At 44.1% G+C, this 23553-nt stretch overlaps 7 protein-coding genes and 1 long non-coding RNA gene across 14 annotated transcripts; 3 read left to right on the top strand and 5 right to left on the bottom strand.

Annotated features, from left to right (window-relative positions):
• The first annotated feature begins 767 nt into the window (after window positions 1-767).
• LOC119124273 (zinc-binding protein A33-like) lies at window positions 768-4047 on the top strand. Of its 2 annotated transcripts, XR_005098240.1 has the most exons (7): window positions 768-1262; window positions 1721-1816; window positions 1908-2138; window positions 2219-2241; window positions 2317-2435; window positions 2699-3335; window positions 3599-4047. XR_005098240.1 is itself a non-coding variant. In XM_037254034.1 (6 exons), the coding sequence occupies exons 1-6, from the start codon at window positions 876-878 to the stop codon at window positions 3253-3255; spliced, it is 1413 nt and encodes a 470-aa protein (XP_037109929.1). In that variant the 5' UTR covers window positions 768-875; the 3' UTR covers window positions 3256-4047. The 2 variants fall into 2 exon arrangements, 1 of the variants encoding a protein (XP_037109929.1); XM_037254034.1 differs by having other exon boundaries at window positions 2699-4047.
• Window positions 1098-5530, bottom strand: LOC119124276. Its single transcript, XR_005098242.1, has 3 exons — window positions 5143-5530; window positions 1373-1429; window positions 1098-1235 (listed from the first exon to the last, which is right to left on the bottom strand). It is a non-coding gene; the product is annotated as an uncharacterized LOC119124276 (long non-coding RNA).
• chid1 (chitinase domain containing 1) lies at window positions 4790-7518 on the top strand. Its single transcript, XM_037254035.1, has 12 exons — window positions 4790-5127; window positions 5537-5680; window positions 5756-5888; window positions 5957-6001; window positions 6094-6200; window positions 6273-6334; window positions 6405-6494; window positions 6580-6681; window positions 6799-6948; window positions 7009-7089; window positions 7172-7211; window positions 7311-7518. Exons 1-12 carry the CDS (start codon window positions 5008-5010, stop codon window positions 7407-7409), a joined length of 1173 nt encoding a protein of 390 aa, XP_037109930.1. The 5' UTR covers window positions 4790-5007; the 3' UTR covers window positions 7410-7518.
• Window positions 7445-9221, bottom strand: gatd1 (glutamine amidotransferase like class 1 domain containing 1). 2 transcript variants are annotated; one of them, XR_005098241.1, is made up of 8 exons: window positions 9056-9221; window positions 8878-8954; window positions 8510-8615; window positions 8315-8422; window positions 8148-8239; window positions 7985-8078; window positions 7654-7895; window positions 7445-7595 (listed from the first exon to the last, which is right to left on the bottom strand). XR_005098241.1 is itself a non-coding variant. In XM_037254036.1 (7 exons), exons 1-7 carry the CDS (start codon window positions 9102-9104, stop codon window positions 7780-7782), a joined length of 642 nt encoding a protein of 213 aa, XP_037109931.1. In that variant the 5' UTR covers window positions 9105-9221; the 3' UTR covers window positions 7445-7779. The 2 variants fall into 2 exon arrangements, 1 of the variants encoding a protein (XP_037109931.1); XM_037254036.1 differs by having other exon boundaries at window positions 7445-7895.
• Window positions 9222-9697: 476 nt separating this feature from the next.
• Window positions 9698-14300, bottom strand: cd151 (CD151 molecule). Of its 5 annotated transcripts, none has more exons than XM_037254716.1 (12): window positions 14130-14300; window positions 13912-14019; window positions 13746-13822; window positions 12974-13476; window positions 12212-12296; window positions 11854-12045; window positions 11223-11297; window positions 10984-11004; window positions 10450-10554; window positions 10222-10380; window positions 10079-10165; window positions 9698-10004 (listed from the first exon to the last, which is right to left on the bottom strand). In XM_037254716.1, the coding sequence occupies exons 5-12, from the start codon at window positions 12293-12295 to the stop codon at window positions 9945-9947; spliced, it is 783 nt and encodes a 260-aa protein (XP_037110611.1). In that variant the 5' UTR covers window position 12296; window positions 12974-13476; window positions 13746-13822; window positions 13912-14019; window positions 14130-14300; the 3' UTR covers window positions 9698-9944. The 5 variants fall into 5 exon arrangements, with proteins under 5 accessions (XP_037110611.1, XP_037110608.1, XP_037110610.1 ...); XM_037254713.1 differs by having other exon boundaries at window positions 13301-13476; XM_037254715.1 differs by lacking the exon at window positions 10984-11004 and having other exon boundaries at window positions 13301-13476.
• Window positions 14301-14361: 61 nt separating this feature from the next.
• Window positions 14362-19703, bottom strand: cracr2b (calcium release activated channel regulator 2B). Its single transcript, XM_037254712.1, is given in 13 exon segments — window positions 14362-14407; window positions 14467-14902; window positions 15400-15454; window positions 15674-15745; window positions 16484-16671; window positions 16741-16836; window positions 17090-17180; window positions 17259-17405; window positions 17562-17709; window positions 17783-17956; window positions 17959-18224; window positions 18359-18494; window positions 19610-19703. Coding segments are annotated over 10 exon segments (1305 nt in total). The 5' UTR covers window positions 18212-18224; window positions 18359-18494; window positions 19610-19703; the 3' UTR covers window positions 14362-14407; window positions 14467-14821.
• A 239-nt stretch (window positions 19704-19942) lies between these two features.
• tmem138 (transmembrane protein 138) lies at window positions 19943-22106 on the top strand. The gene is made up of 5 exons (XM_037254718.1): window positions 19943-20079; window positions 20446-20818; window positions 21117-21288; window positions 21355-21430; window positions 21498-22106. The coding sequence occupies exons 2-5, from the start codon at window positions 20691-20693 to the stop codon at window positions 21608-21610; spliced, it is 489 nt and encodes a 162-aa protein (XP_037110613.1). The 5' UTR covers window positions 19943-20079; window positions 20446-20690; the 3' UTR covers window positions 21611-22106.
• Window positions 22107-22360: 254 nt separating this feature from the next.
• tmem258 (transmembrane protein 258) lies at window positions 22361-23537 on the bottom strand. Its single transcript, XM_037254720.1, has 4 exons — window positions 23413-23537; window positions 23075-23184; window positions 22556-22684; window positions 22361-22484 (listed from the first exon to the last, which is right to left on the bottom strand). Exons 1-3 carry the CDS (start codon window positions 23413-23415, stop codon window positions 22558-22560), a joined length of 240 nt encoding a protein of 79 aa, XP_037110615.1. The 5' UTR covers window positions 23416-23537; the 3' UTR covers window positions 22361-22484; window positions 22556-22557.
• Window positions 23538-23553: the final 16 nt, after the last annotated feature.

Raw genomic sequence — 23553 nt, 5'->3', positions numbered from 1 at the left:
ACTCTGGATTGCTTGCCGACCGACCGACCGAACCAACGCAACGCTGTCGACGGATGAGTCATCGTACTTTCAACTGTGTGCCGGAAAACACCTCTTGAGGAGGGATTTTTTTTTTTTTTTCTCTCTTTCTCCTGTACTCATCACAATGAAATGTTGGCAACGTCTTCTGGAAGAATTTCACATGTCAATGTTTGCTAAACATATTGGCAAAGAGCAGAAAAAAGATTGCTACAAAAGATGATGCTAACTATATTGAATTTTGACTTTACAGGTCAACCTGTCATTTTGCTGCTTCTATTTGGTGCTCTTGTAAATTTCCTACGAGTTTCCCACAATATTTTTTTCGACTTGCGTCACTGCTGGTTTGATTGACTCAGTCTATTTTTTTAGCGTTGCACGTCACACAAAGAAAGCGATGCGTTTTTTTTTTCCATTTTAATTTAGCTTGTTTTACTGTAATTGTTCTTGTCTTTTTGTTGTGATTTGCGTTTTTTTTTTCACTCAACACAGATTTTAGTATATCCTTTTCTTAATTTTCTGTGTATTTGATTCAAATAATAAAAAGAATGTACATTTTAGATTTTCGTATCATCTATCATTTTCTGTGTATTTGATTGGAATGTACATTTCTGTCATTGGTGACAAGTGTATTTTTGTTCCAAATTACAGCCATTGTTCCCAAGCAGCACGCATTACCTAATTTGCGCGTCGTCTATATCTGAACTTGCATTGAACCGGTTTGACAAGTTTGCCAGCATTGACGGTACGTGTGTGTGTGTGTGTGTGTGAGGAGTGAACTATGAGTGAGTGTTGAGTCCACCTGGAAAGCAGTGAAGACCCGCACTTGGCTCACATGACCGTCCATCTTCAAAGTCATGGCAACACACAGCGTCATCTCCAGAGAGGACCTCACTTGTCCTCAGTGTACGGAAATCTACTGCTACCCGGTTCTTCTCCAGTGCGGACATAACGTTTGCAAACTTTGCCTGCATCAGTTCTGGGAATGGAAAAAATGTCAAGAGTGTCCGGTGTGTAAGGCCGTCTCCACTCCCAAAAGGCCTCCCATCAATTTGGCGCTGAAGATCGCAGCGGATCAGTACCACACGGAGAACGTGAGCGGAGACCGCTGCATGCTTCACGAGGAGAAGCTGAGCATTTATTGTCAGAATGACGAGGAGCCCATTTGCCTGCTGTGCCAAATGTCCAAACAGCACAAGATCCACGAGTGCTGTCCGCTGGATGAAGCCGCCAAGCAGAAGAAGGTACAAAATAGAATTATGCCAAAAGTTAGGGATGGAATCGATTGGTATTCCAACGCGCTTCATATCGTCTTCTTTGTAATGTTGTTGACGTTTGATCAAGAGTAGCTCACCTTCGAAAGGGGATGTGCTCCGTGTCGCAGTGTCAGCAACAGGTTGAAACAGAGAGGCTGGAAGAGTGACAAAAATTATTCCATCATTTTAGAAAATCACATGCCATTGCTATTTGCAGTGCTCATGTTATAAACATCATGGAATGAAAGTGAGTGAAAATGGCATGTTCCTATCATTGGACAAGGAATCACTCATTGAAACGTCAATTTCAAAATTGGGAAACCGGGTAAAAAAATGTTTTAAAAAAGTGACAACTATTACCACCCTAAAGCCATGTAAGAAGAAGAGTGTACCAAAAGATAGAAAAGGTCGAGGTTGACGATTTCATGTTTGTGTGAATATGTCAGGAAGAAATATCAGGCAAGCTGGAGTCTCTCAAGAAGAAGCTGCGGACTCTGAACAAGACGAGAGAGAGCTGGGAAAGGACCCGAACATTTATACAGGTTCCCATTACAGCACACACTTGTTCACTTTGATGTTCACGTTTTAACTTCAGAGGCTGCCGCCGCCGCCGCCGCCGCAATCTCTTTACAGAAGCAAGCGGATGAAAACAACCGAACTATCAGGGAGGAGTTCCAAAAGTTGCACTTGTTCCTTTTCAATGAGGAAAAGTCCAGACTTCAGGCGCTGGCACAGGAAGTGGAAGTGAAGGTCAAAGTGATGAGCGTCAAGTTGGATTCCATTGAGAACCAGATCAAGACCCTGGCCACGATCATCAGCCGCACAGAGACAAGACTGAAGGGAGACCATTTAGCCTTCTTGGTGGTACGCACAAACGCACTGAAACTTGTTTTGTCTTCAAAAGACTTCATTGTGGTTTGAAATGTCTCGTCTTTACTCCGTAGGATTACAAAGACACCAAAAAGAAGTGAGTGTGGGCAAGTGCCCGACCTATGTTGCTGTGCTTATATAGTCCACGTGATGATTCTTTTTGTTTCGGTAGGCTCAAATGCAATATCAGAGAACCGGAAATCATCCGAGACATCTTGATCAACTGCGCCACGCATCAGGCGTCACTTAAATTTCACGTATGGAAGAAGATGGAGGGCCTCGTGAAATACGGTGAGTCAATGAAATGGGGACTTTCTGAAACACAAATCGGAACAATGGCTAAGGCACGGACGGGGCCAACATAGTTCATCACTGACATGGCTGATGGGGTAGAGTAACCTGAAGGTTGTGCGTTTGAACCTCAACCCTTGCGATGTGGTCGACCAAAATGAGCTAACTCTTGCTCATCTGTGACCCTGATAAGCGCTGGAGGAATTTTCCTCACACCAAAGTATGAATGCATCTATTTGTTTGGCCTTTTGTAAATCATCCAGCGCCCATCGCCTTGGATCCAAACACAGCCCAGGCCAACTTGGAGATTTCTGAGGAGTTGACCTGCGTGCAGTACAGCAGTCAGCGGATGTTCCCGGACAACCCGGAACGCTGCACGGGCGGAGTGTGCGTGCTGGGAGCCGGCGGCTTTGTGTCCGGGAAACATAGCTGGACGGTGGATGTGAGTCAGGGGAAAGACTGGTACATCGGCGTCGTCCGAGAGTCCATCCAAAGGAAGGGGGCCATGTCTCTCAAGCCGTCCGAAGGGGTCTGGATCATTGGAGGGATTATAGGGGAGGTCCTGTGGGCTCAGACTTCGCCTCGCACAAAACTGGACTGGAAGTGTAAGGCCAACAGGATTACGGTGGAGCTGGACTACGACAAAGGGAAGGTGGTGTTCATCAACGCCGCGGATGGAAAGATTATTTTCATCTTTAAAGACAAGTTCACCGAGAGGATCTTCCCATATTTCTCCACCGGGATTCATGACGAGGGCAGCGGATCCTTCCCCCTCACCGTCTGTCCTCAGACCATCAGGCTGGCCATCTTAGATAAGTGAAGACTGCGGCTCAACAGTCCTCCCTCTGGACATTCATCCAGCCATCCCTCCATCATCGATTCATCCACTTTTACAACCATGTATCCCTCCCTCCCTCCCTCCATCATCATCCACCAATACATCCATATATCAATCCAGCCATCTGCCCATCCATGTCTGCTGATCTGGAATCCATCCACTGATCGATCCATCCATCCAGGCAATTTGGATTGGTCTATCAGCCAACCATGCATGTTTTTGTAACGTGGAAAGAACCCAGAGGAAACCCACACAGGCACGGGGAGAACATGCAAACTCCACACGTGAAAGCTGGAGTCGGGATCGAACTCTGACCATATCTACAAGATGCTGATGATTCAAATTTCACGTACAGCTCATTACACAAGTGCTTTGCTCGTCAAACTTGGCTGAAACAAGTTCTGCTCTGGCCAACATATCGGAGGATGGGAAAAAATGATGCGGCGGTTCAACCGCACGCACACAGACACAAATGCTGAATGTGAAAATACAAGTCTGTCTGTTGCAAAAGAGAAAAGCCTCAGCATTGTCAGACCTTGATGACTTACTGTCAACAGCTATCACAATGTTGTAAATCATGCCAGACTTGTTTCTTCTACGTGTCTATTAGCATGCTTGTGGTTTTGATTCCCACTCTGGAGTGCAATCAAATACATGACCCAGCAAAATGTTTTACAATTCAACTCAACGGTGACTCAAACTTGAGACATTTTGGTTTTTCTGAAAAATATGTGCACGTTATATGTTCACTAATAAGAATGAATTTTGAAATCATGAATTGTGTCATATTTCTTCTTGTACGTCGTGATGAACATTTCGTTGGTTACTTTGTTTTCATTTTTGGCTGCTAAAAATGAAGTCATGTATGCCTTTGAGACTGAAGCTCTGTTGGAAAACACTTGGTCATTTTTAGCGTGGCTCAGTTGGGACTTGGTGTCCATTGCAGAATGTCTTGGCAATGTGATGGCACCGGTCCAAACCAACAGTCTGACTGCCAAAAGACGCTTGATTTATTTTTATAGTCAATTTAATAATAATAATAATAATAAATTAGTCAATTTCTTCACATGCCAAGACACAAAGTCGCAGTACCTGGAGAAAACCTGAACACAAAACCTCAGAACAGGCATTCGAGTCCAATGTGGTGCAATTATGAGGAAGAAATAATGAGAGAAAAAAAGGATTATATAATTTATGGGGTTACAATTCAGAATGTCAAACTTAAAAAATATGCTTTTAAAAATTCTGATCTTCTATCAAGTATTAACCTCAGACCAGGAGGGAGGCATCCAATGTGGTGCAATTATGAGAAAACAAATGATTATATCGTTTATGGGGAGACAATTCAGAATTTCAAACTAAAAAAATATGTATGAAAAATCCTGATTTTCCTTTGACGTATTATCAACAGCAAGGAGGATGAAACACAGCAAACCGGTTGGCGAACTGGAAGGACTCGTTCGACTCACACAAGTTTTATTCTGAAAACAGTGAAAGGCGGAAGTGACTGAGCGAGCCGTATTGACATCACAGAGGCAAATTTGTTCTCGATAATTGCTGATCTTTTTAATTGCTGGATTGTTTTTTTTTTTTGCTAGCTATCCGAATTGGCCCGCTTTTTTGCTCATTCGTTGAACGCAATGTTCTGTTGCTGTTCACGACACAAGCCCGCATAGCCGATAAAGCCCCCATTTTTTTGAAACTCCCTCATCTATTTGGTTTTGAAATTTGGAAATGAGAAGAAGGTTCGTGGTGTCAGTTGTCGCGGTGTCCTACTGCTGCATCTCTTTGGTGTGTGGGACACTCTCCAAAACGGATTTGAAGAAGTCGCACAAAGTTGAACGCGAAAATGAGGTGAGTAACGTTTACCTTGTTCACATCACACTAGGAGGAGTGGCGCTCCTTGCTTTCAAATGGAATGAAAAAGTCGACATTATTTGGCAAAACATTTCAAAGCCACGAACTAACGAATGACCGACCGGTAGTAAGTACGTGTTCTTCCGCCAAACAGTGTACGTACGGTAACAACAAAGTGTCAAATGTCTGAACCGTCGGTTTTTTTTTTTTACCATGTAATGTTGACTCTACGCATGTGCACTTAGAATTCAGCATTTTTCCAAATGAAGTAGACTATGTTTTTAAGAGTAATGTTGTAAAATGATTTTTGGGACTTTATTGTGGTATATTTACCGCTGTAACGACTCAGGTAGGCAATTTCAAACGCCACATTTGTTGTTTAACTGGATTGTGTGTCGGTGTCCAGTCCTCCCCAGCATCAGAGAGTGTGTTGGAGAGGGGACTGGTGAAAACATCAATTCATTGGAAGGATGTCGTGAGGGAAGAGAAAAGATATTGGACGCACATCCAGAAGACTTTTAAAGGAGAAGTGATTGGTTATGTCACACCCGTAAGTCTTGAGCAATGAGACCTTCCCTGTGTGGCTCCCAATAATTGCCTGATCTAAAATATGTTCTCTCCCTAGTGGAATTCCCACGGTTATGACATCGCCAAGCTGTTTGGTCCCAAACTGACCTCGGTGTCTCCGGTGTGGCTTCAACTTCGCCGACGAGGGAGCGAGCGCTTTGAAGTCACTGGGCTTCACGACCATGACACGGGTACACGGCTGGCTCTTTCTTCTTTTCTTTAGTCATTCCCATTTGATGAAATGCTCGCATCTTTCCAGGCTGGGTCAAAGCGGTGCGCAAATCCAACAATCAAGTGAAGATGGGTGAGTACGGCAGAGCAGATGAGGCCTGCCTGCCTGCCTGCCTGCCTGCTTGTGTTTGTCCAGATAAAGACGCAGTGTTGTTTTGCGGCCAGTGCCCAGGCTGCTGTTTGACGGCTGGTCCTATCAGGACTACATGAGCGTGCTGTCCAGTGAAGATGAGATTGAGGAGCTGGGAATGGAGCTGGTCAAGGTTGCAAAGGTAAACTAGCGCAGAGTCCACTGCAGTTGACTGGTGGCCCACCGGACTTGTGTTTTTTGTCTGCTACTGCAGGCGGAGGGATTTGATGGCTTCACCTTGGAGCTGTGGAGCCAGCTGGCAGGCAACAAAAGGAAGTGAGTCCATCACCGGCGACAGCTTTTGAACTTGGAATGGCACCAAAATGACCCAATGTGTGTCCAACAGGGAACTGGTGCATTTGGTGACGCACACGTGCGAAACGTTGAAGGCCAACCTATTCCATTGCATCCTTGTCATTCCTCCTGCCGTGACGAGGCAAGTGAAGCTAGTCAGACGAGTTCAATGTCTGCCATGACGATGCTGACCGACCGACCGCGTGTGGAATTTGTGCCCCAATTAGCGCCGGCCAGCCCGGCATGTTTGACAGGAAAGAGTTTGAGCAACTTGCCCCAATAGTGGACGGCTTCAGCCTCATGACGTACGACTACTCCAGTGGTCCCAAGTAAGGACAATGGAATCGATGGTGATCATATCTGGAATTTAGTTGTAGTCAAAGTCAATTAGAAAATGGTGACCGGTCGCAGTACTAGTAGAACAAATTGATGGTGTCTGTCGTCAGAGCGGGCCCGAGTTCCCCCTTGTCCTGGGTGAACGACTGCATCGTGCAGCTGGCCCCCAAGAAAGAGTGGAGATCCAAAATTCTGCTTGGGCTCAATTTATACGGCCTGGACTTTGGGAGCCAGAAAACAGAGCCCCTTCTTGGGGGGAGGTGAGCGCCATCCTACTTGTCTTTTATTGGAATGAAGTGTTCATGTGCAACCGTTGGCAGGTACATCGACCTTTTGTGGGAACACAAGCCCAAAATCGTCTGGGATGACTTCAACGGTGAGCACCATTTTACCTACAAGAGGTAAGGCTGTCATTTTTCGATGAGTCACGCTCGACTTCCATCCCGACGCTCGGACTGATCTGCCCTTTCTTTGTTTCCAAAGCAATGGAGTAAAACATGTGGTGTACTATCCATCATTGAAGGTAAAACTTGATTGAAATGTACTTTCATTACTTTCTGAATGTTAATTACAATTTGTGGTCATGGTTCTATGTTGAATTGAATACTCTTTAACTTTGCAGTCGGTGTATGTGAGGATCGCTCTGGCTAAAAAACTGGGTACTGGAATTTCCTTGTGGGAACTGGGACAAGGACTGGACTACTTCTATGACCTCCTTTGAGTCCTCAGCTCATGGATTCTTAATTGTACCACAAAGCTGCTGAAAGGATTTAATGGTTGATTGGGACAAAGAAAATGCAAAGTTACTGCAAATAAATCAATGGGTGAAGTTCCATTAAGAAAGGAGAAGCGTGTTAAGCAGGACAAATCAATCAGCGTGAATTGAAAAATACAATCGTATTACCTTGACTATCAAATAGGTTTTGAAAATGATGAAGCAAGCTAGTTGAGTTGATCCAAACGATCACGGAGACAAGGTGCTGCAGAAATGAAGTGAAATGATGGATTTGATGTGCAAGTGCATTGAGTTTGCTCACAGAATAAATTCATCTTTGAGGTACAGTGTGACGCCAAATGTGACTCAGCTCATCTTACTTGGCGCTAGCAAGCAGAATTAAATTGTTGACAGCAAGCCAGGTGGACTGCACGTTCTGACCGGTTATCAGGTGTCTGTCGGCGACGACGTGCACGGCGTCCTCTTGGCTCGCTGCGAAACCAAGTTCAATAGAAGGTTTTCCCGAAGAAGTTTGAAAAAATATGCCATCGAGACATCGGCTATGACGAAGTTGCACTCGCCTGTGTATGAGCCACCGCTGTCCTTCACAAAGTCTTCTACGATTAAAGGCAGGTTGGCAAAGTCCGGCCTCCGCACCAGTTCAAACACTGACGGCTTCAGCGGCAGCAAACACATTTAAATTGACATTGCACAATTTTCCAATGTGACGCTTATTGAACATACCCCGGTCAAACTATAGCCGTCCAAGATCCACCTGTTCCCCTCGGTGGCAGAGCAAAGAGCTGACACTCCCTGTCCGACAGCACACACGGCTTCTGCGCACATCGACACTTAACTAGCATGCACACATTTATTTGGTCACAGACTTTGACAAGAGGCTCTCTACTCACTCTCCTGAGAGATGAAGTGTGAGAGAATACGGTGCAGAGAGCCGCTGTGTGCCAGGTCGATGGGTGCTCCCGGGCAGTCGGGAATGAGCAGAGACTGGTATCGAGCCCCTATTCGAAAATCAATCAATAAACCACAAGGTCGTGGTGACAGCGGGCAAAACTAATTGACAAAAATCGTGACTGAATGACTCTCACCATCGATGGATTCAAGTTTGGCAGGAGTTGCGTAAGGTTTCATGTGAAAGTCCTGCACCCACCTGGATGTGCTGTCATCCACCCCAACAAAATCCATTGGCTTCCCCTTGAATGAAACAGACAGCTTAGGTTAGTGACATTGCTAAATGTGTTCTTCTGAAATACCTTCTAGTTTGATTTGTTGAAGGTTGAACCCAATTAAAAAATAAACAGGACTAAAATTAGCATTGTCATTGTAGTTTTTTTAAAGGAGAATTAAGAGAAGCCATACAGCTAGGATTCTTCCCCCCCCTCAATATGACGTTTTAATTTGTATATTTTAGTCCAGTTTGAGCAGATTTTTTTTTATCCAGGAAAAGGAGATTTACCGCAGGCGTTGCTGTCTGGAGGTTAAACACAGAAGAGCAAAGATTGAAACACTGCTGGAAAGACTTTGCAGAAACTCCTAGCGACCAGTGAAAATAAAACAAGTTACAACATTCATGCATGAAGTGCAATTTTTTTTTTTTAAAAATTGCAGTTAAACGAAGAGCTTGTCAAACACACCTTGAGGAGCGGCACTCAACACAATCAAACACGTTGGCTTTGCAGACATTTTCCAATCTTTTTTTTTCTGCCCGCTTGTGCTTAAATCGATGACATAATGTTGTAGCAATCAAATTGAGATTTGCTCGTGTCAAACAGGAAGTTCCGCGAGGAGGAAGGCGGGTCAGCTGACCATAACATCCGCCGGAAGACCTTCACAAGAAAATCTCGAGTTGCTAAATCGGAAAACTGCATTCTTTCTTATACTCACCAGAGGGCGTTAATACACTTTTTCACACAACGTGGTAGAATCGTGACAAATATTTAAAATAATTTAAATGAATTTTTTTATTTCAAAAAGCGAATCATTTGTTATTTTTAATTGATGTAACTATAGTCACATAACCTATAGTCAATTTATTTCACGATTTTAATTCAGTTATTTCGAATGAAACTGATGAGAAATGAATAAAAATGAGAGGCATTTTAATTGTGCAATTGAAAAAAATCACAAAATGAACGCAGGACTAAATGATGGGTAAAGAAGGGAATGAAGAATGGAATGAAGAACGTCACACAGGCCATTATTTCCATACCTGTGCTCTCAAATATTTGAAATGTGACTCATTAACCAATCCATCACAGCAGCATGTCAGCAATACATTCAAATAATACAATGCCTTTTATTGATGTTCATGCTAATTGTTTTTATTGTTGGTATTTCCGGTATATTATGTAGTTAACTAAACCTTGTGGCACACCAAGAGCAGCAGTACAGTACGTGTAAATATAACCACAGCAAGCTTGCATTTCCTGCATCATCCTTATTTTCCATAGTGAAGTGCTGCCCAGCAGCTCAACTTTAAAAGTGCAAGCTTGTTATTTGAAAGCATATTTAAAAAGTGCAACATCAGTAGGGATCATTTTTCAGATTTTGATGAAGGCAGCAAGTAAACATCATCCCAAATAGCTGGAATTAAAGATACAAAGAAAGTGTTAGTTCAGTACTGAACATACTTTTGGATGGAAATGGATTTTTTTCACCTGTAAAACTGCAATCACAATGCCCAGCGCGCCAAGAATATACAGCTGACTGAGAATGAACTCCTCCAGTTTCATGACGCAGCCTCCCTGGTATCACAACACATTTAGAATATTGTCAATTGGTGTCAGGCATGTGTACCCACCTCCGCTTTGTAAACATTGGAGGGATGCTCTCTGATGCCGCAGAGGCTGCTGGGTGTTTTACAGCAGCTGTCAGGAACAAGCTGGCCGTCTCGTGCGGCGGCCTGGATCCAAATGCTGTCTTTCCAGTCGGAGGAGCTGTTACTGCCGCAGCACTGGAACTGAAAGGGAACGACACCAATTTCAACCAGATGCAGTGTGTAGATCTTCTACAATATACGTATCCACACCTCCTGATGGAGCTTGTCCACAGCTTGTGTGACGCTGTCCTCCCCGGCTTGTTGGTATTTCTGCTGCATGGTCACCTTCAAGTTTTGCCTCAGCTCCTCATCCAGCTGTGACGACACAAGCGGCGGGCGCATTGGCACGTATTTTCTTTTGAGTTCATTTCAAGTTGACCTGAGCGACTATGTGCATTTCATATCAACCTGTGACAGAGCATGTTGATATACAGTACAGGTGCATTTTCAATCAAGTAGAATCTCACAGATGACATTGATGTATTAAGAGGGTGCTTTAGTTACAAGCAAAAAAAAAAACATTTCCATTTCTGAGGTCATTTGATTGTTTCTTGTTTGATATCGTAAATTCTCAAGATGAAAAACAATATCATCAAGTATTTCACTTTGTGTCTTGAGAATCAACAACGGACGACTTTCACCTCTGTAATGAAATGAAACTACTGACATATTTGAACGTTTTTTTCATGAAATTCAAATATATTGAGATGCACTTGTAAAATACATCAAGTGGCAGCAGATTACCTTTTGGCAGAAAGGGAAACACTGGAGCAAGAAAAGGGGGGAACAAAGAAGAATGAATGTGTGAGAAGGCTCAATTCATGGTAAACAGGCAACTCAACTCTCTCTCTGTTAAAATGATGGTGACAAAAAGAAAAACACCTGAGTGGCATTGAAAAATAATCATTCACGCTGGATTTGGATTTATAGGGCCGACAGCACAAACAAACACACACAAAAAAGTTGGGAGTAAAAGAGTTTACCTCTTGGTATTTCATGTATGCCAAGACACCTGCGACGAGTTCCAGCAGAAAAACACACAGCAACAGCACCAAGTACTGCAAGAGATATCGAACATGACAAACAACACACATGTCAATCAGATATTGTAATGCTGGTGAATATGGCTTGAAAGTGTTTTTACTGAATCGATTTCCCGCCTTTGCTTTGAGTTTCAAAAAGGTTGGTGACTCCCGGCTTAGCACACGCGGTCCGACATGTCTTCACATATGATATGAAATATTTTCAGCAAGTTGTTCCCGTTCTCATAGTCCTAAAGTCAGTGGGTTTGCTTCTCGATTTACACAACACGTAGCCTCCCCCGGCTGCCTCTGCATGTCTGCTTTACGCGGATGCTTGCGATGCTCCTCATTCCTTTCACCTTAGCCAAAATCTAAAAATGTCAACTCTTGAGGACACGCGCCATGTGACCTGGCACGTCACACTACAGCTCCATTCGGTGTGGGCCGTTCCAGTGAGCTGCACACGGTGCACAAGGTGACTCAGGCTTAACTTTCAAAGCCACCCCAGACCAGATCAGCGTGAGCAGGTGGAAGCAGAATCTTCAACGGGACATTCCTTGTGTAGACAATGAACTTTTTTTTTTTGCCTCACCACAATCAAAAGCCTCTTCATCTCCCCCAGAGTGGCGCAGCATCCGATGATACCGGTGACGATCACAACGGCCCCGGCGACAATGAGGACGTAAGCGGATGCTGTGTAGAAGTTGGAGTTCAGCAGACTTATGTAGTCACTCTTTTCCACCAAAGTCCAAACGCCCACGGCCAACACCGCACCCCCTGCCACCTGAGGCAACAAACCACTCGATTCGTTTGATACAATTGTCATGAGGTTGTTCTTTGACCAAGTCAAAATAGATTTCTATCTGCATCCTCCTTTAGTGAAAAATTCAAAAAGAAGTGTATTGTTCTGGTTTTCAATGACAAATATCCGCATTGCTTTTGTAACTTACCCAAAAGAGAATGTTAAACATGAGGAGCATGTACTTCAGACATATGATCCCACATTTGTTGGAGTTTTCCCTCCGAGTTTCCATTCTGAAAAACATTTCAATCATAATAGGACCAGGTTGCAGTACAGTGTGGAGACATTTGACAAATGACTGGTGGCTGAAAACAATATTTGCATCAGAGCCTATTAGAGCCGACATTGGCTCCACTGTGATATTTATTATGCAAAGCACACATCCAGTACAGCAGCATCTGATCTAATGTGTCTTTGAAGCAAAGATTTAATAGTCTCCATCTAGCAACTCTAAAAATTATTGCATGCAATGAAATCTAATAAGTTGTGATAAGAGTTTATTTCAGGTGTAATATTGTATGATGTGTATTCCCCATTGAGTAAACGTGAAGAATGAAACTTCCCAAACTTGCAAGGAGTGAGCAGGAGTAGCTCACTAATGAAATCAAATATGTGGTGGGTAAAGATACTTGACAGCTTGTGTCACATGACATGCAGCAATAACATAGCTACTGTAGCGCACTGGCGCTGAAGCCAAATTTAACTCCTCAGGAGGAACACCCTACAAAATGAACAACTTCACATCTCAGAAGTGGTAAACCTACAAACAAACCAAAATAGAACTCTTCATGCCCTTAAACCAAGTGCACATGCATGCATGCAGAGGGGGTCAAGCAAAAGTCTCCTGGAGATTTAGTTTGAACTACGGTGTCATGCAAAAAGTGCTCAAGCGAGGCCAAAACTGTCCCACCTGATTGAAGATTTCCGTGGCAATGCCTTGCAAGATCCCACTCAGCCCGCTGTTGTGCTTCTGTCTGTCAAAGTTGTCTGAAAGTAATGTGTCCGATTGCAGCCGCTTGCCCAGCCGACACGAGTGCCCCCCCCCCCGCCCCGCTGGCCTCTCCCACATCAAGTGAGTGTGGAGCGTGGAGGGAACCTACTCAAACATACTGGGTGGGACAAGTGGGCTCAACACAACTGTATTGAACGCAATTCAAACATTGTACAAATTTGACAGTAAAGTCAACTTTCAGTCGACAGACACACTGCGTCTGTATCGCAACAAGGAAACATTGACCTCTCGTTCTTGGAATTGGGAAGTGACCAAACTGGAGGAGGTGAACAAACGGAAGCCGTTGGACCTTTTTCAAACATTTGTCCTTTTCTAATTATACACAGCAACGTCTTGGTAGAGCACACTTTGTCAGGGAAGGACTATCTTCACGTTGTCCATCGAGCCGGGCAACCAACTTTCTGAAATAAAGCAAAAGTGACGTCCATCCACGCAATGTAATGAGCGCTGCTACTATTTCAACCTCATCACTTGTTGAATACAAATCAACCGGAGTACAAACTATTGAATAACGACAACACAAATAATACATATACTATATTGCCAAATTGAAACTGCTCAGATGATGTCAAATCACAGAAAGGAAATGTACTCTCTTTTGATTGCATGTCATTCGCAAATAAAATGAATCCAAACATGTCAATGTCAAGCAAAGCATCTTCATCCATACTCAGCCATACGAGTCATCAGTTCCTCCATGTTTGCTCCGGTTTTGGCGCTGCACTCATAAAACGAAGCCTGGTGCTGCTGCACGGAGCAGAGTTAAATCATTTCCCCCCCCCCCCCCCCCCCCCCTCTTTTCTTAGTCAGTTTTTGAATGATGAATGTGACCCCACCTCTGCCAATTTCAGTCCGTCTCTTGATTCCACTTTTCGGTGGTGCCTGTTGGCCAAGTCCAGCTTGTTTCCGAGCAGCATCCGTGTTGCACCGTGGCACATCTTCTCCTACGACACGCCCGTTACATTACACACTAAAGTTATTGGTTTCTTAACCTTTATTGAGCCAGCACACCTCTTGCAAAAATAAAGCACAGCTGATTCAGCAATCTGCTCACCTCCACAGAGTGCAAGCACTCTCTCGCAGCGGTGAAGGAGGCCGGGCAGGTGATGTCATACATGACCAGGATGGCGTCAGCCTTGCGGTAGTACTGCTCAGTCACGCAGTGAAACCTGCACGCATGCGGAGGAGGTCGGAGTAGCGGCAGGCTGACCAGGAGGCCGGCAGGCTGACCAGGAGGCCGGCCGACTGACCTTTCCTGCCCGGCGGTGTCCCACAGTTGCAGGGTGATGGAGGTGGAGCCCAGGGTGACGGTCCTCATCTGGAAATCGACACCTGGCGGCAAACCAGCTCATAAAAAGGAGCGGCGTTGAGAAAGGTTGAGATGAGCTTACCGGTGGTAGCGCTGCCAAAACGTCCTCTGCAGTAGTGCTGGATGAAGGAGCTCTTCCCCACCCCTGAATTGCCCAGGAAGACCACCTTGAATACATGTTGATGCTGCTCTAAAAAGTGACATCAGATTCAATCAGCGCTTTTCTCAGGAGGAAATTTGGACTCCCTTCTGTCGTCAATTTGTCATTCAAGTCAAGCAAGCGTCTTCCCTACCTGTCCGACTTTCGCAATTGACTCTATATGATGACTTTGAATTGTTTGCTTTTTTCTTTGCGCCAGGTTCGTGCTCATGGCGCGGGCTTCGGCGGAGTACGCACAATTAGTGGCTTTCTGCCTCAGTGGGCCACACAGACTTTCTCACACAAACCTCTTCACTGGTAGAAAGTTGTGCCCTACCACTGACCCTCTCTTCTGCAAATGTTCTTCCATATTTGGATTCTGAAAGGAGTTTAGCGGAAGGTCGTTAGTGGTATTAGTTGACACCATCCACAAAGGGCAACTTGAGACAAAACAAACCCAGTGCTCTGCAGACATTTATTCTGCTGCATGTGCAAGAAAGCAGTACACAAATGACACTCATTGAATTGTAATTGGTGGATGACAAAGTCAAAGTCTGCTTTATTTTTAAACACACGGCATTTCAATCCAAGGATCACGGGTGTACATTGCCTTTTGTTGAATATCGCACAAGGCATGAATAGCCTTCCATAAGGCAGAATAAATGTCTTTTCAAGCTAAGGTATCAGTCTCCGATGCACGCGAGCGGAATTCAAAGAGTAACAAGCCGCAGAATGCGATGATGACCGGGAGACGGACGGGAAAGAGCCACCGAGCCGTTCCCACACTTATCTTAGGGTGGAATATCGCTGATGAGTCCATGCACTCAGGTCATAGGTTAGAGGCAGGGGAGAAAGGAGCGGGCATGGATGACTAACCCTCTTCTTTGTCAGCTGGGCATCTTTGTCGTCTCGCAGTCTTTTATTCATATCCCTGCAGAGAAGAAGGACTTGCCTGACATTCAAACTTAGTATGTTAAAAAGGAGCAAGCACAAGAGTGACACCATTTCACAGGCCTCACAAAATGTTGTGTCCTTTTCCAAGTGAGCCAAAAGGCGTCGGTCGTGTTAATACTCATGAGCTCCTTATGAAAGCGACAAAGGTGTACTTATTGCACTGTCGGTCCAATTTTGCTACTTGCATTTGATTTACCTCAACAAACCAAGTTGCCTCAGGAGACTCTCCTTCTCTTTCTGTATGTTTCGTGACACTTGAGTCACATTTCTGCGGTGAGACAATGAAATGCTCAAAGATAATGCCTCCTTTGAAATGTTACGAACGTTGTATCAGTCAGTGGTCCCCAACCACCGGGCCGCGGACCGGTACCGGTCCGTGGGTCACTTGGTACCGGGCCGCCAAGCCGCACAGAAATTTTTTTTTTATCGACGATCAATTAATTCAGGTCAAGACACTCGTCCCGGTCACGTGACATGTTTCCCCTGTCGAGCCCGCAAAGCTAATATGTGGCGACAGGCTAACTAACCAGGCAATGAAGCATTCAAAACTGCTTCAACACATGGAGACCAAGCATCCTGCAATAAAAGACAAACCGTAATCACTTCGGGTGTCATTGTCTCCGATTACGTCTAGATGGGACCGGCTCGTTTCTGAGAAACAAACTCAGTGCTCCCACTAATTCAACGTAATGGTGAGTTTTATTTTTGTCATTTGTACTTGTTTTTATGTCAGTCGTATCATTTTATTTCATCGTATTTATATATTTATTATAAATGTATTATTTATTTATTTATATAAATGTATTATTTATTTATATAAATGCCGGTCCGCGAAAATATTTCTGACATGTAACCGGTCCGTGGCGCAAAAAAGGTTGGGGACCACTGGTATCAGTAATGTATAGCGCCTGTGTAGCTAAGCAGACTTCTTTCTTAACAAAGAAATATTTTGATTTTGCAAAATCTATATTTGACTGAAATGTTCTTTGTAACAATGTCGGCTTACTGCTGTCTGTCCACTTGCTCCTGGGCGGCGCTGAGCTGTAGCTGGGTCAACTGAAGCACGGCAGCCTGTAGCTGCCGGCTGCTACGCTCCGCCCGCTCTCGCAGCTGGACGTTGAGGCTGCGCAGCTCCTGGTTCTGTTGCTTGATGTTTGCCTGTTCGTAGACCAGCTGTTGCATTCTGCTCTCCAGCTTGGTGCAAAGACAAATTCTGTTGAGGGCTTTCTGAGCAGGAAGATCAGCAAGACCATCGCTACCAACCTGTTTCTGTCTGCTCAAGGTTATCTCCAAGTCGTGGTCACGCAACTTCAACTCTTCCTCAATTTGTATGCCTCTCTGCTTTTGTTTGATGCTCTCCTGTTTTCAATTGAATTCAATGGTGAAAATAATGTTGCCTTTTGGTGGACACCCGTTGTTTTCTTTCCCTCCATCTCTCTCGGTTTGCCGAGAATGATTGGAGTCGACTTTTCGTGACGTCGCCTTTTGCTATTTGTGTTCTTCTCTCGTGCCCGTTTGAGTGAATAAATACGATTAAAACGGCAGAATTATGTTTACTTTGGAACGCATTAACATTTTTACACACCCTCACAGAGCACACACCGATCTGTACCTGAGCCAGGCGTTTTTCCCGTTCCTCTCGGATTTGGGTTTCCATTTCCTCATATATGGACCGAACAAATTGATCGTGCTCACTCTCCCGTCTAGAGTGCGACAAAGTTGCAGGGAATGTTCAAACTCTGCCACAAAGCACAAAGTGAGCAAATGTATTTGTGTGGCACCTGCGCAACGCTTGTTCCAGGCTGTCTCTCTCTCTGATGGAATCTTGCAGATGTGTGACAGCATGCAGCAAGATGCCTTCCAGGAGCTTGAGCAGCTCTGGCTGCTCTCTCTGCAACTCACACCACAGAGAACAAAGCTCCTGTTGACTGACACACAACAGCAAAACAAAGTGGCACTTCACAAGATTGTTGTCACAATAGCATCGTTGTGAGTTTGATACCATAACACACATTATTAAAATGGCAAAAACCTGACATTGTAAATGCTCCGATTTTTTGGGGTCGTAACAATGGCGTTCCCACCTGTCAGAGAGTTTGTCAATCCCCAGCTCGTTCAGTATGTCGATAAGTCTTATTGTAGCAGCATCCTCCGACCAGTCTGCCTGGTCTGTCTCTTGGCCTGCGAGCTCTTGGCTCTGCTCAACTGTGTCTTTTGTCCCCATCAGCTCACCTGCACCAAGCAAGACACTTGTTTGAGAGACATATTCCCCCAGAATTGTGATGCCAAACTGCAGTATGCACACCAAGTCCTGCGCTGAACTCCAGTGGTGTAACGAAGCCATTGCACTGGCGGTCCAGACTCTCAAAAACGCTCTCTAGCTGTTCAGGCGACAGAGGCAGCTCCATCTGGAGCCTCTGAGGAAAGGATGTGGACATTGACGATGAGGAGTTGGCTTCCGTTGTGCCACACTTACCTGCATGTCGCGCTTTGTGATGAAGCCTTTGCCCTCTTTGTCGCACAACGCAAACAGCTGCTTGGCCTTCCCCATGGTCTCTGACTGCGGGCTTGCTGCTGCTGCTGCCTTTTTCAGGGTGGGAGAACCGACTGGGCTGCGACCCTTGCTCAGTCGGGGGGTCCCTGGTGACAGACTCTGAGGTCGTGGGCTTACAAGTACAGCCTCGCCACTGCCTTGACCTTCCAGCACTTCCCCATCACTCAGCCACTTCGACATACTGTAGCTTATGCTGGAAGAGAAAAATGAGTGGATAAGCACCTGAGCATCATAAGTGTGTATCAAACTGCCTTTGCTTTAATCATTCGTTGATTTCAGTTTCAACAAGGTTGCTGACCCCTTATCCATAGTAACAGTTATACTCACTTTTTTGTTGCTGCAGCAGCGTAGCTCACAGGTCCTCCCTCCCTCCCTCCCTCCCTTGTCAAACAAGAACAAGAAACTCTGCTGGGAACACGCGCATTATCTCCAGCTGCTCTGTCAAACTTGTCTTCACTCACGTCTGCACCGTAAACATGACTCCATGTCACAATCCGAAAATTATTACAACATTATTTTAATAGATTCTAATCAAACTTGAATGGGACTCCTTCGGAAACAGGGTGTTGGGAAATATCTATCACTCAAAGTGTCATTTATACTCATGCACATCATAGGGCCAATTACAAGACTCCAAAAAGGGTGACTGTAAATTTCCCATAACAGAAAGGTACGGCTTACAGCAGTGATGATACACTATAAACAAACCAAGCCCAATACGGGCAATATCAGAAGTAAGGAACAGGATGGAGCCGTCTGACTTTGTTTGTACTTGAAGAGGAGGGTGGATAGCCCGCAGTGAGGAGATGCAAAACACACTTTGTACACATTTGCATGGTTACCAACTTACAACGACCACAACTGCAGGCAAATATTTTCCCAAGGTCGTTAATCACTTATAATTAAGCATTTTAAATACGTCATACAACCTCAAATTCCCCTGAGTGATTTATTATTCTAATGACTTTAGATACCAAGAACATGTTGAATGGGACAACATAAGAACCCTCTCCAAACAATGGTGTTCCCTTATCCATAAAAAAAATAAATATGTAGAGAGTGACTCCTGGTAGAACGCTGGAAAATGATCTATGAAGCCTTCACGGCTTTCTCCCAACACAAGTGATAAGATAAATTCCATCGTAAAAACTATGTCAACAGTTTATGGAGGCTTTTAGAGTACAGGCAGGGTAACTTGGAATCTGAGTTAGGCGTTTCATGTCAGTTGTTTTCTCACAGAAAGGGACAGTGGATGACGGTTAATACAATAACAGTTGTAACAAAATAACTTTCATTTACTCTATGTTTTTAGCACGTTGAAAATGTTCAAGACAATCTTATTTCAAGCGTCAAAACCAAACAGCTGCCATTCTAATGGCCAGTGACGTTAGCTAAACAAGCTAACCAAAACAAACTTGCCATAATATACAGTGTTTCAAATGATTCCTAAATAATATACAAAACACGCTTAAAGTGTGGTGGAAACATGAATATTAATTTGAAATATCCTCAGATAATGCAGGTAGACTAAAGAGTAGCATTTAAGACAAGTGGGGGAAAAGTCCAAAATTGACATACCGAAAGTGTGCTGGACGGACGCAGGTGTCCACTACCTTCGATCACTGACTTCTTGGAACTAACCTGGCGAGTACTGCTTGTGGCCCATAGATGGCAGTAGGTACCATTGCCGCGCATTTGGCTTTTACCGTAAAGTGTTGTTTAGTGTGCAGCACAAATATCTTATCCGCATCACGTGTCTCTTTTCAGGTATTTTTGTGTGATATCGCAAATATATCTCATTTATTCTAAATATTACCAAAGTACGCATCATTAAGTTTAATAAGTGATAAAGAAAAAAAGTGTTACACAACTATCCCTACATTGGTTATTACGGTAAAAGGTTCCGTTACCATGGAAGATACGGAAATGCGTCCATTACGTCTGAAAAGCATTTGGGGGCTAGATGTGTGTCTCCAAATCACTTCCGAAGATCACGAAGAGTTTTTTGTTATCTTTATTCATTTCGAGTGTTCTCCTGGCTTCTGTCGGTAAGTATATTTATGATGCCTCACTTGTACGATAACAAAGGGGAAAACAACAACAGCTAGGGGCTTAAGACGCAATTCTTCGAAGTCAAGATCCTCTGTGCAACCTGGCGATGACTATACTGTTGTTACCTACTTCAGAATGATTGTTTGTTGTATGAGCTACTTTACGCGAGGAGAAACGCGTCAAAATCTCAATTGAGGCCATGATAAAACTTTAGGATGCACGTGTAACATTTACAGCACGTTGGTTATATATTCGCGTGACATCAACTTCTAGCAGCTCATTGCACAGAACAGACAGACTTCAGGTAGAGTTTTTGCTTTGCTGTGCTTCAACAATAATAATGGCACTATTCCTTTGTGCAGGTAATTCAGCATGAGGAGACCTTACATCAAACAACATCCATTGTCTGCAGTGATTTCATGGACTACTTACCATCAGCAGAAAACATCTGATGTTTGAGAAAAGCACGCAGGATGTGTCTGGATGGAGACAAGAGTCGTTTTGGAAGAACTGTATGCAGCACTGTCTCGCAATGTGAATAGACCCCAGCAGTGCTTCCAGAACTTCAGCATCAGCAATTCATGTGCATGTAAAAACTTTCGGGGCGATGCTACAGACAAGCAACTACTCCCTGGTGCTTTTGATCCAGCTCACACTTTTGGCTTTTGACCTTTTCGTCAACTCCTTCAGTGAACTGCTGAGAGGAGCGGCCGTCATCCAGCTGGTGCTCTTCATGTAAGTTATCTTATGTATACATCTATTTTTTCCACGTAACTTTAAACCCATTAGATGTGGATAGACATTTCATTTGGTCTCGCATTGTTTACTTTTGTTGATTGGTAGTTTGTATTCAAATGTATTTATTCTTATACAACTGTTATGCTAAATCGCTCGACCGCAAAATGGACACACGTGTACTCAGTAATTGCATATAACGTGATTTTGTGGTTCTTTTATTTTTAGATGTACTGTGGTGTTGTTTTCTGTTGTGTGTTTGGTTAGTACTTCCAACTTATCTCAAAGCTTTTTGCAGCATCCAGGACATCGCCATCTTGTTCAACATGATCATCATCCTGCTGATGATGTTCAACACGTACGTGTTCCAGGTGGGCCTGGTCTCTCTGCTGCTGGAGCGTTTCAAAGCTCTGCTGTTTTTCTCCGCTCTCTACCTGACCCTCAGCATCTGCCTCCACAGCTGGGTGTTGGTAAGCACGTGAGCTCTGCACCAACCTTTCAAGCATGCCTACAGTTATCCTCCCTCTTTTGTGTAGAATCGAAGATGGAGAGCACCTAATAGCTTTGTTTGGACGGATGGCCTTCAAGCTCTCTTTGTGTTCCAGAGGATAGGTAATTTGCCAAAGTTGTACATTTCCCTGTCTTTCCGTGCGTTCATCAAATTTCTCTCGACTTGCAGTGGCTGTGTTGTATTATTACTTGTACAAACGCACGACAGAGTACATGGGGGACCCGAGGCTCTACGTGGACTCTCTTTGGCTGCGTGAGGCCTTTGCCAGAGCTCGGCAGTAGACACAAAAGATGGACGGACGCAAGCGTATTGGAGATTTCATGTTATTAAGCAAGAAATCTGTCCCTTACTCAAGAAAAGGGTGACCGCAACTCAAGCCCGTCTGTGAAAAGAAAGCACATCACTATTTGTTTACTATTCCCAAGCGGGCAATTCATTTAAAACTTTCCATGGGCAGGTAAACCAAGGTGACATAATGTATTAACCTGGATTGAGCCTGGTAATCTTCCATACGTGGCCTTTGGACTGCACTCTGAATAGAGGACTGCATCAAAATACTATCATGAAGAATTATTTGAGTTATTATCCATGACATACATCTCATCATCATATCTCATGACGAAACCAGGCGGCTCACCACCAAGTTTTATGGAAGCTAGGTATGAATATGTTTACATGATGCCAGTCATGATTTTGGAGTGAACTCACTCATGTCAGTGTGCATCTTTTGAATTGTCTTGCTGTTTTTTTTTTAATGATTAAATATTCCTTCTGTAACCCTTGTCTAATCCATCCATAGATAATACGGTGGGATCCAGGAGACAAGGTGAAACAGACTGCTCTATTTTTAACATAAAGATTAATCAGGATTTAGGTGCCAGGAGTGCAACACGCCATAAATAGTTGTCTGAGTGTCACAAATAACCTCGCTACAGGTCAAGTTGCTTTGTTTTGTAACTGGAGTAACGTATCTATTGCTAACAGAGACATAGCAGCGTCGCATCTACCACGCTAAATGAATGGAAATATCAGAAGTTGTACAAAGCCCCCTTTTATTTGAAAACAATCCCAATTATTGTCAGTGCGGTCCAATCCAACTCAAAATCCATGTCCTGTGTTGTCCTGATGGAATGTGTCGTCATCTAAATTGGCATCCTGAAATGACAGCAGCACTTAAAGAATCAGTTGTTCACAAGGAAACGGATTCCAAAGGATCCTTTCTCTACCTTCATACGTAGATGCCAACCCAGAGCAGCAAGAAGAGCACACCGAAGCCCATGAAAAGTGAAGCTACCAGGGAGATAAGCAACTCCTTGTAGACGTCTCTGGTGTATTTGGTTGAAGTGACCTCATAGCTGATAGCAAAGTCAAGGTGCTATCATCCCGTTGTGCTTAACAGTGAAAAGAGTGACATCTGCTGGCAAGTATAGCTATTTGAAGATGAGGCAGTACAATCCCAATTGACAACATTTAACAATGGTTGGATATTCAAAGTTCTTTTCAACGTATTTATAAAGCACCTATACAATCTTGTCAACATTGAGATTAAGGACAAGCGTATGTCCCTAGCACTGAGGGAAATGTCATTTTTTCCTGTGACATGACTGCCCCAGTGCTCAAATCATTCAAACAAGACTGATAGACCGAAGTGATTTCATGCCAGCAATCCACTTTCTTAATCAGAGCAGACTAACCATTAAACCATACTCAAATGTAATCCATTGAAATAATAGCCAACAGGATACACGAAGAACCAGGCTGTGAAGAACATCCCAATGGCCAACAAGACCACCGTGAGGTGGGGGAACACAGCCGGATTCACCGGGCTGGTATATCTGGTCATCGCCTCGAGTTCCTGGAGCCAAACAACATAGTCATGTTATTGCTTTCATCGTGTATACTTTGAGTTTGGCTTCACTATATTATTTGAATTGAATCGCTGTTTTGACGCGGGAGGGCTAACGCTCATTGCTAATCTCGAAACAAACGACGCATCATAGTCACTATGCGTTGGTGATACAATGCACAGTTACTTTCAGCTAGTAAAAACGACATTCAAAACTATTTAAAAGTAAAACTATACCATTTCGAATAAAGCAGAGCTCCTGCCTCTCGAGGTTCAAGATGATAAGGCCACGTACTGCCTCTCTTCCCAATCTTTTCCGGGTTTAGGTGACGTAGACGTGACGTGTTGTTTTAGCATTCTGTCCTTGTCGCAGTCTAT

Source organism: Syngnathus acus, chromosome 6, assembly GCF_901709675.1.
Source record: "Syngnathus acus chromosome 6, fSynAcu1.2, whole genome shotgun sequence".
Taxonomy (NCBI): Eukaryota; Metazoa; Chordata; class Actinopteri; order Syngnathiformes; family Syngnathidae; genus Syngnathus; species Syngnathus acus.
The sequence above is the reverse complement of the archived record's forward strand: the minus strand, read 5'-3'. Positions and strand labels throughout refer to the sequence as shown.